The 11251-nt window shown below is 35.1% G+C and overlaps 1 protein-coding gene across 1 annotated transcript; it reads left to right on the top strand.

The window, feature by feature from the left end:
* Positions 1-9093: 9093 nt before the first annotated feature.
* LOC106320701 lies at positions 9094-10882 on the top strand. The gene is made up of 3 exons (XM_013759068.1): positions 9094-9812; positions 10186-10613; positions 10677-10882. The coding sequence occupies exons 1-3, from the start codon at positions 9094-9096 to the stop codon at positions 10880-10882; spliced, it is 1353 nt and encodes a 450-aa protein (XP_013614522.1).
* The last annotated feature ends 369 nt before the right edge of the window (positions 10883-11251 follow it).

Below are 11251 nucleotides of genomic sequence, written 5' to 3'. Positions count from 1 at the left end.
CAAGTTGGGCGCAAAAACCAATTCAACCAAAAAACAAAGAAAACATATATCTTATTTTACTTTAATAGGCCAAAGCTCACTGCCCTTATAGATCTAGTTTATTGTTTCGACCGATAAAATCAAGTTTATTATTAGAAAAGTCATTGAAAAAGTTAATGGAATTTTTTTGTAATTTATTGAAAAGTCAGGGGCAGAATCCTAAAAACTTTAAGTTTATTAGTTGAATCCTTTTCACCGTGATATCAAGTAACTTGTATAATCTCCTAGCAAATATTTTCTTTGTTAGAAATAAATTGTTTTTTTTTGTTTAACCTGGAGGGACTTCCACCCCCAGGGGCCAACCCCTCAGCGCGAGGCGGACCATTTGGTACTATGGGAAATTAGATACCCCAATTGCCTGGCCAGCGGTTCGAACCCGGGTGCGTATTGAGGCCGAAGCTCTCTCAACACCACCAGGCCAACCCCGCTGGTTAATTACGAAGTAGTTAAAAATCAAAAATCAGAATATTCTTTCTAATCTATTGAATCGATTTCAATAATTGAATGAGTTAAGCTATATATCCGGGGAAAGATTTGGTTTGCAAGGGATATTGGAATTAGTCGTTGTTTAAGAGTTTAATTCAACTAAAAATACATGTTTTATTCTTTATAAATCCACTAATTGATAAATTGTATATATACTGTATTAACTTTAGTTCAAAATTGATATTTAAATTGATGGTTTCATTATTATTATTTTTAGTACAATGTTGGTAGTACAATGTAAATACTATATTTTTAAAATTGTGGGTTTAAATTGATGGTTTCATTATGCTGGTAGTACAATGTGAATACTATATTTTTAAAATTCATAAACAAAAATTTCAAATTTTATGGTATTAGGATATAGGGTTTGTTCTGAGTTTTAGTAGATTGGTTTATGTTACATCCAAAATGGTGAAATTTAGTGGGCAAAAAAAGAAAAAAGAGAAACAGAGGACGAAACAGAGACTCACTCAGTGTATCCCAATTTCACTGAAAGCTTAGGAAATACGTAACTTTCTAGATAGAAGACAATTCAATCCTAGTTAAATTGCAAGACGATTCAAAAGAAGGAATAAATACTTACCAACCCAACGTAATTAAAGAGTTTCTTGGGTTCATTCCCCTATGATGAACTTCTAGATTCACCAGCCAATAGGGTTTCATTATTTCAAATTCTATATATTTTAAAAAAAGAAACAAAATATTATCAAGTTATATTATGTTTTTAAAATAAAAAAGTAAAAAAAAAATAGCAGCTACAGAAAAAAAAATTAAAAAAATATTTTTAACGTCGTCACCAAAACACTAAACCCTAAATCCTAATCCTTAAACCCTAAATCCTAATCACTAAACCCTAAACCCTAAACCCTAAACCCTTGGGTAAACCTAAACCCTTGGGCAAATCCTAAACCCATGGGTAAACTCTAAACCCTTAGGTAAACCCTAAACCCTTGGATATATCCTAAACTTTAAATAAAAACACTAAACCCTAAAACTCTAAACCCTAAATCCTAAACCCTAAACCCTTGAGTGTTTTAGTGCTTAGTGATTTTGATTTAGAGTTTAAGATTTATCTTAGAGTTTAAGATTTATCCTAGAGTTTAAGGTTTACCCAAGGGTTTAGGGTTTAGGATTTAGAGTTTAGGGATTAGGATTTAGGGTTTAATGTTTTGCTGACGACGTTAAAAATATTTTTTTGTAATTATTACTATTTTTTTTTTACTTTTTAATTTTAAAAAGACAATATAATTTGACAATATTTTGTTTCATTTTTTAAAAGATATTGAATATGAAATAACACAATCCTATTGGTTGGTAAAACTTTAGGGGGTGAACCCAAGAATAAGTCTTAATTAAATAAGTTTCGAGTCTTCGGAGCACCATATTACAAACCAAGCTGTTTAGCGATAAATTTCTCTCTAGAGTATAGCTTGACAATTTGTTAACATCATTTGTCTCTCTACTCTCACATATATATTCAAGAAGTAAATTAAAATTCTTCCAAAACGAACCAGTCTCTCGAACCAAAGCTTTCTTGCCAATTTATGCATACTCTTTCACATTTTCTCGCAGTCTTCCCCATATATCCTTCCATTAACTCTGACCTAAATGGTAAAAATATAAAAATAATTGAGGACAACGATATTTAGTGCCATAATCAGTATTAGATCTATTAAAAAAATATTTTGATATGCATATATTTCGACTAAAAGCATCTCCAACCCTATTCTATTTTCCCCTCTAAAATAGAATTTAGAGTAAAAATGCTTCAATAATTTTCTATTTTCTATTCTATAATAGTGTAAATCTATTTTTTACTCTATATATAGAGTAATTTTTTTTATTTTTTGTTCATCACTCTATTTTTGACTCTAAAATAGAGTATCATTGGAGCAACATCCAACTCTATTATAGAGTTACTCTATTTTAGAAGAAAAAATAGAGTAAACCTATGATCTAAGTTCTCTGTCACGAGTCCTTTCACACTTCCATCTCCTGCTTCAATCTTTACATCGACCTTTAGCTCCTCCACTACCAACTTTGACTGTCGCGTCTTTGCTACACAAGTAGAAGAGGAGGTTCAATGCAGAGAGGCTTGAAAAAAAATTGAAGTCAAACCAAACGTTGAGATAGTAGAGGTAGTAAAAAACCTCGTTTAATTTTCAAGGCTGGATTGCTCGTACACTTCTTTGTTCAGGACCACTGTGATGGTCAGAGTGTAGTTACTATCGCTGAGACAATAACTTCAAGCCACCTAGCTTGTGCATATAGTGATCAGGGGCGTACCCACCGTTGAAGAACCTGTGGCACGTGCCACATACTCATTTTGTATGTTTCTTTATTAGCTAAATAAAATTTTGATTTTCTTTAGTTTAAACCAACGATAAAGAAGACGTGCCCCACCCAGTTACAATAGAATTGAAATGTATTACAGCCCAATTAAAAAATAAAATATGTGTGTCGCAGCCCAATAAAAATAAAAACCAATTTTAGATACAATTTTTAATTATACAGCTCAAATAATCATGTCTAATATTTAGAAAACCTAATCTTTCTCAATGAATTATAGTGATTCCTTTCTAAAAAAGTTTCTGTGGAAAAAGACTTCTTTATTTTACACTTTTCGTGATAATCAAAGCAAAAAAATCTTATTTATAAAAATTATTTCTTCATCATAAATGAGTTTATACACCATCTTTAATATTTTTTTTCATTATTTATCTCTTGCAAATATAACGTTTTAAAGTAACAGTGGAAATATAATTTAAAAACAGTGTGTATCAACATCGAAAAGCTAATTTAGAGAATTTACTTCAATTCTTTTGGATCAAAATCATTTAGAGATTCTTAATTTCTTATAGAGTTTTATGGTTTTAATGTCATAAAATATTTCAGTTTATTGTTATTTTTAATATTAGATTTCACATATATAATAAATATATTATATTAATTATTTCATCAATTATAGTTAAATATTTGTGTGCCACAGTCTAACTAAATTTCTAGATCCGCCCCTGATAGTGATGATCTTGTACGAATTTTTCCATGTGAGCTTGAACCGGCTCTTTCTGAGGGTTTAGGTTATGAGCATTGCGGCAAAAAGTTTTGATCTCTGCCATTGCGGACTCTCCACCCAACAACTAAACTGGAAACTTTTGTAAATAAGATTGACATAACCTCCAACTTCACATTGAGTGGCTGCTCGGCCATCACTGGCCAAGCGAGCAGCGGAACCCCATTGCATACTTTCTTTCGCCAAGTTCCATCCGCAAAGGCTCAAAAAACTGTTGACACTTTCATGTAACATATTCTCCCACTGGTCCACCCAATCTCTCTCACGCTCTTTTCGAAACTTGATTTTCCAGTATTTCTCTTATCGAATACATTAGTTCAGGTTTCGAGCCTTAACCCTTCACCAATCACCAAACCCTCTCGCGTACCTTTCTTATGCTTCAAATCGACACCCAGGGGCGAAAGCCACATGATAGGGAAGGGGTGCACAGGCACCCATATTTTTTTTAAAAAAATAGTGTAAATGCTAAGTAATTTTATATGTGCACATATTAGAATTTATAATTGTGCACCCATTAGAATTTAGATTAAGGGCAAATGAAAAACAAAACAAACTAAATTCCAAAAAAAGAATAGCCTAGCCCACAAAAAATAAAAGAAACTTTTAAAGTCCAATTATAGTTTTCAATTTCTTTTGCTAAAATCATAAATCTCTAACTAGTAGTAACTAGTAACTATTAACGTGACATGCAAAAAATTTTAAAAATATATTTTTATTTCCAAAATTTCTTTTAGAAAATATTTTGATTTGTTTCCACAAGGATCCGTAATTATTCGAATAGTATTTGAATTTTACACAAAAGTCCTAAAGTTTTAAACAATGATTAATTTGATTTTAGATAAATTTTGTTTTTTATCGACGATGAAAAAGTAATATAGTTATTTAATTACATATCTTTTAATTTGTAAGCTCTTGAAATTGGTTTTAAATTTACTTGTTACCGGTGCAAGTCATGAAAAAATGTTTTTATGCAATGAAATTAGTGGAAACCACCCTATCCAAACGAATGTGAGATCATTTTAAGTGTATCTCATTTTGATTTCCCAAACAATTGCTTGAAAATATCACAAACTAAGAAGTGATACCTTACTTCAAGCAATGATTAATTTATAATGTATTAATATCAATATTTTATTACATTTATTTTCATATTATATTTTATTTTAATTTTAAATAATATTTTTTAAAATTATTTAATATTTTAATTTTAATATTAGTAGTGCATCCACCAGAAAAAATTTCTTGCTTGGCTCCTGTCGACACCCTAATTATAGCTAACATGTGCCGTGTTATCTTTTATCAATACCATCTTCAATTGTTCCTTCGAAATTACCGTTTCTAATGTATCATGATTATAATGATTCAGAATAGAGCTAATCAAATCAGAGATGGACAAACTGAGATTTTAGCGGGAAGATGACCGCGAATGATGAAGCGTGGGAGTCGATTTCAAATCCCGGGTAGAGTTGACTAACTTTTTTCGACGGGTCCTTTAAAGATTCTCTTTGACCCTCTATTTTCGTCATTGTTTGTACATAAAATCCTTTGTGATTCCTTTGATTTCTAGATTTTAATATTGGGTTTCGTTTGATTTGACGTCATTAGTGATGTTGATAAAAAAAGTCCTGCATTTTCATTGGTTGAATATGCTGGTCAAAATTAATTAAAAGATTTTATAAAATAAAGCAGCGACATTTCCTTGTAAATAACTTTAAGAACCAAAGATAGAATCGTATATAAGATTTTACTAAAACGGTTCTACTTATAACAAGAACAAATGTTTATTGTTTTATGAAAACTCAACAATATAAGAAAGTACTTATTTCAATTAGAATCTATATACTTTTACTTAATAATCGATGCAATTAGCAATTGCATTCTTAGAATTGAAATGATCTTCGATCTGTACATTTTCTACCATAATTTATTTACAATTTCCATACAGAATCTATATATTTCATTCCGAATTCGGCGGAAGTAGACACCAATTTATGGTGAGTTAGTTAAAAGACGTTTATAATTTTAACAAAGGACGATTACAAGGAAAAAAATGATGAAATCTTTAAAAGCTTAGAACTCGTTGAGGACTAATAAACTATGTAAACCCTACTTTATGTGCCGACTTCTGCATGTTTGTCCATGTCATCTCTTTGATCTAAGACTTCTCTTTTTATAGCCGATTTTGTTCTTTTTCCCTCTAAGTCTGCATATTCCTTTGACCGTCGTTTACTCAACAAGGACAAATTTAGTTTACTTGATATGATTTGTTCGAGAGTGATGTAATCCGTGTGGAATTTTAGATAGAATTATTAAGTCATCTATGTTTTTAAGATTTCCTTTTCTTTGAAAAAATCATAAGAACTTCCATTTCAAATTACATCATCTTTTTTCTCTTCTTGTTCTTATCCATAAAGTTACCATTTTCCTAGTCTCTATCAAATCATTCATTAATATTTATATTAATATGTTAAAAAGTTATAAATTCTATTAATTTCTATTATGATCTAAGAATTTAATGGTAACACATCCACCACAAGAAAACACAACACAAACGACGGCGAAATTCGTAGTAAGTTCGTCGTAAAATAGACTTTATGAGGAATTAGCGAGGAAACAAGTTTCGTCGTTATTCGTTCGTCGTAACGCATATTTCCTCGCCAATTCGCCCGTAAACTAGCGAGAAACACATTTTGTCGTAAAGACGAAGAAAAATATTCTTCGTAAAAACCATGTAACCTTTCCACGCAAGGAGGACGCTACATTTCCTCGTAAATACCTCGAAAGTAATTCCTCGTAAAATACTCGTTAAGCTTTCCTCGTAGCGTTGACGTAAACGTTTTCCTCGTTACTTCCTCGTAAACTTTCCACGTAATGTAGTCGTAATTTAGCTACGAATTTACTTCGATTTTTTATTTTCCAGAATTAAAAAATATAATAAAATTATTTAATTTATTAATAAAAATATAATTTAAAAATAAAAGTAAATACGAAAATATTTAATACATAAATAAGCTTTGAATTTATATTACAACCAACGAAAAGAAAAAAAAAGAACTAAGGGTCGTTCATCGCCCGATATAATTTCTCACTCCTCCTCTCTAGATCCGCCTCGTCATGTCGGATAACTCGCCTAGAATGAGATTTTGTCGTTGCATGTTCCTCAACAAGGACTCTCATTCCGGATTTGTGGCCGCTACAACGTTCAAGAAGCCCTCGACTCCACCCATACAAGCTGTGAACGCAGATCACGTCGAGTCCAACTCGTTATGCAGCTGAGTGACTTCATCATCCAGTCTCTGACCATAAGACGATGTCGCTCTCGGAACATCGTTGACGGAACCAATCCCCAACGTACGTCCCTTTTTCTTAGGGACAACCTTAAAAACAAAAAATAAATATTGTTAGTAAAAAGTTAAAGTTAAATTAAATGAATAATAAAAAAAATTAAAATTTAAAAAAATTTACCGCCTCGTAAATCCTATCCACTTCAAGTGTGGATAAGGTGGCAGGTAATCTGTCGGTGGAGTGCTGGGTCAGCTGGGTCTGGCGGTCTTCAACCCGACAACCAAGTCGTTGAAGATTTGCTCGGACCTAGCATCAAGAAATTGGTCAGCCTTTTTCTTGTGGGTCCTCTCATAAAGTTGCAAAAGAGACGGGAGTTCTCCCGTCTCTTTGGCCTAAAAAATATTTAAGAAAATTAGAATATATATATATATATATATATATATAATTAAATTAAATATTTAATTACCATATTCAAACGGACACCGGCGTGGGGTTTTTGACCCGTAGAGTGAAGCATCAGCCCGTGGCCATGCCCATCTACCGTCTGACGGGAGGCAGAGCAAGATTCAGCGACTCTAATGGAGTCAGGATCCCGCCAATAACGGGTGAGGCCATCCCACACCTCCTTGGTGAGCTCAGGTGGTTTGCCATGCTCAGAGCATCTGCATTGGCGGATCATGAGGGGTTCATGGGCTCGGGATCTTAGGGCCGAATGTATTTTTAAAATTAAAAAAAGCCCGATATTTGGTGAACCGGTTCGTCCGAATGATACCGTATGAGACGGGTTCACGCGACGTGGCAAGAGCTCATTGGAGGCGTTTTTTTTTGTTGACGGAAGCGAAACAAGGGTTTCGCGATCTGTTTCTCATTTTCTCTTCTTTCTCTTCGTTCTAGGGTTTCTCCGCCTCCGAGGCAATTTTTCGTACGACGACGATGCCAGAGCTTTTCTCCATCTAATCGACGGCGGACTATCTTCTCCATGAGCTCAGGTGAGAATCGAGTAGATTAACGGTTTCATACAATCGATTTTGTGCTCGAAAGCGAAATCGATTTTGATTGTTTTGAGTTAGGGTTTTAAATCGAAAAGGGGGTTTTCGATTTATGGTTCTAATTCGTCATGCGGTTTTGACTTCGGGTTCTTAATCGATTTGAGGGGCTCGTTTTATGGTTCTAAATCGTGTGATTTCTGGTACAGATGGATCCCGCAGAAGAGAGAAGAGAGATGAAGAGGCAAAAGGAGCACTACATCATGCTATAATGCGCGGCTGATACACAATACGGGATTCCGACAAGGTGTCTGTGTGGTTCGAGGATCAGCAAGAACTACGAGGTAAACGATTCTGATTTGTGTATCCCCTTTCAGTTTCTATAAGTTATTTGCTTATATGGATAATTATGATATGTATTTTTTATGTTGTAACCAAGGATGATGTGTTGCATTGTCGTCATCCTTGGGTGTTTGGTGTCCAGGAGGAGATCGAGAGGCTGACAAAGCGGGTGAAGGAGTCTGAGGAGGTGATTCTTTTGGTGGCGAAACTCAATAAACAGATTGATACACTGGAGGTGAGTATTTTCCTATTTTAAGATAGTACATTAGTTGTGTCCTTTTACGTTGATGATAATTCTGACATTAGTGAGTATTTTCCTTTTTTCCAGGAACATGTTCAAGACCTCACTGTCACGGTTCATGTCCTAGAGAAGCTCTGCTTTGACTGAAAACAGAAGGTGCGCCTCAATCTCATGAAAACTGTTTGAGTGATTGTTTTATGTGTGTTGGTTGGTTTCTTTTAGTTGAAAAAACTGCACTAGAATTTAATTTTAAATTTAAAAACTGAACTAGAAGTTAAACCGAACTAGAACTTAAGCTTTAACTGAACTAGAAATTAATTTTTCTTTTATATATGATCCGGTTTGAACTTAAACTGAACTAGAAGTTTATCGAGGACTAGAAGTACAATGATTTGATGTGTAATGAATGCATAGCTTTGGTGGTTGGTTGCTGTGACTTCGTTGCATTGATGTCTTTGCTGTGATGTAGTAGCTGTGATGTAGTAGATTCATTAATTCTTTCATTAACTATAATGAATGTTTGGTAGTTAGATTTAGTTTAATTGTTCTCTGCTAAAAGTAGTTTAAAACCACAGGACCTCCTCTATAGAAAACACAGACGAACTAAAAAAGAACCAAGTAAAACTAATCTGAAAAAGAAAATGGATCCTCTCTTCGTTAACTCTCCCGGGTTTGTCCACTCTCCCGGGTTTGTTAACCTCTCAGCTTCACGGAACACTCAAACAATAGACGTAGAGTCTTCTGAGTTCCCTAGCTTTAGTAGTCAGGGCTCTGTAGGTCCTAAGCCACTGGAAAGGCGCAAGTGGACACCAAAAGAAGACTTGGTGCTGATCAGTGCTTGGTTGAACACCAGCAAGGATCCGATAGTCGGTAATGAGCAGAAGGCAGGGGCGTTTTGGAAGAGAATAGAGGACTACGTTAACGCAAGCCCTCAGCTCAATGGCTTTCCTCCTAGAGAGTATAGTCAGTGTAAGCAGAGGTGGGGAAGAGTGAACGACTCGGTGGGGAAGTTTGTGGGATCCTTTGAGGCCGCTTTGAAGAAGCAAGCTAGTGGCCAAAACGATAATGATGTAATGAAGGTTGCGCATGACATCTTCACTAATGACCATGAGTACAAGTTCACTCTTGAACATTGTTGGAGGGAACTCAGGTTCGATCAAAAATGGAGATCACACTACCTGTCCAAAGATGGTGCAAAGGACAAAGGGAAGGAATGTGCGGACAAGAGGAAGGAACAAGCGGAGGTGGTGGTCGACGATGAAGAGGCTCGGCCTCCTGGTGTTAAGGCTAGCAAAGCAGCCAAACGGAGGAAGCACGGTTTTTGTTTTGCAGGTCACGGGTTGCAAGTCACAAGTGGCAGGTCACGGGTTGCATTATGTTCTGTCTGTTTTATGTCTAGTTGCTCAGTTTGTTTCACGGGAAAGTGTAGCATTTTCCTTCTGACTACACTTCTTTTTCACTTGTTTCACGGATGTAATGTAGACACCCACAGGTGTATGTACTGTCAACTTGTTTCACGGATTTGTAAACACCTACGGGTGTAGTTCAATGGATGCTCTATATATACTTTGTCTTTCATTATCTGAAAAACTTCACAGAAGAAGGAAAAAAAAATAACTCTCTTTCTATTTTCTCTATCTTTCTCTATCTTTGGAAACCAAAACAACATCAGCTCACATCAAAACATCAAAACTCTTTCTCTATCTTTCCAAAACACTTGACTAAATTTACAGAAAACAGAAAACAATGTCTTCCTCGTCAAGTGATGAAATAGATGAAATTCTAAATGAAGCTTTTGAAGAAATTGTGGATCAACATGTTGATAATTTCATCGACTCAATTATTAATGTTCAAGCCAACAACCGGACAAGACGAGCTTATATCGAAAGAGATCGAGAGCAAGGACATAATCAGCTTTGGGACGACTATTTTAGTGATCATCCTACATATTCAGCAGACATGTTTAGGCGGCGTTTTCGAATGAACAAGCCATTGTTCCTTCGCATTGTCGATCGCCTAAGTAATGAAGTTCCATACTTTCAGCAAAGAAGAAATGCTCACGGAAGGTACGGGCTATCTGCACTTCAAAAATGTACAGCAGCTATGCGTATACTGGCATATGGTCAATCGGGAGATACGTATGACGAATATCTCCGACTTGGTGAGAGTACATCACGTTTATGTTTGGAAAATTTCACTAATGGAATAATACAATTGTTTGGAGATGAGTATCTAAGAAGCCCTACACCGGAGGATCTTCAACGATTACTCGATCTTGGAGAGGCACGCGGGTTTCCAAGTATGATAGGCTCGATCGACTGTATGCATTGGGAGTGGAAAAACTGCCCAACGGCTTGGAAAGGCCAGTACACACGTGGTTCAGGGAAGCCGACAATTGTCTTAGAAGCTGTGGCATCACAGGATCTTTAGATATGACACACATTTTTTGGATTACCAGGTACCCTCAATAATATCAATGTTCTTGATCGGTCACCAGTTTTTGATGACAAAGGTCGAGCACCTAAAGTTAAGTTCAAGGGCAACAACCACACTTATCGTATGGCTTACTACCTTACTGACGGAATTTATCCAAATTGGTCAACATTTATCCAATCCATCCCACTTCCTGAAGGTCCTAAAGCAGAGCTATTTGCTGAACGTCAAGAATCCACCAGAAAAGATGTCGAACGGGCTTTTGGAGTATTGCAATCAAAGTTTGCAATAGTTAAAAATCCGACTCTACTATAGGACAAGGAAAAAATAGGAAGGATTATGAGAACTTGTGTCATATTGCACAAT

The sequence above is a fragment of the Brassica oleracea genome, unplaced genomic scaffold (genome assembly GCF_000695525.1).
Source record: "Brassica oleracea var. oleracea cultivar TO1000 unplaced genomic scaffold, BOL UnpScaffold01027, whole genome shotgun sequence".
Classification (NCBI taxonomy): Eukaryota; Viridiplantae; Streptophyta; class Magnoliopsida; order Brassicales; family Brassicaceae; genus Brassica; species Brassica oleracea.
Note: the sequence above shows the minus strand (reverse complement) of the source record. Positions and strands in the feature narration are given on the sequence as shown.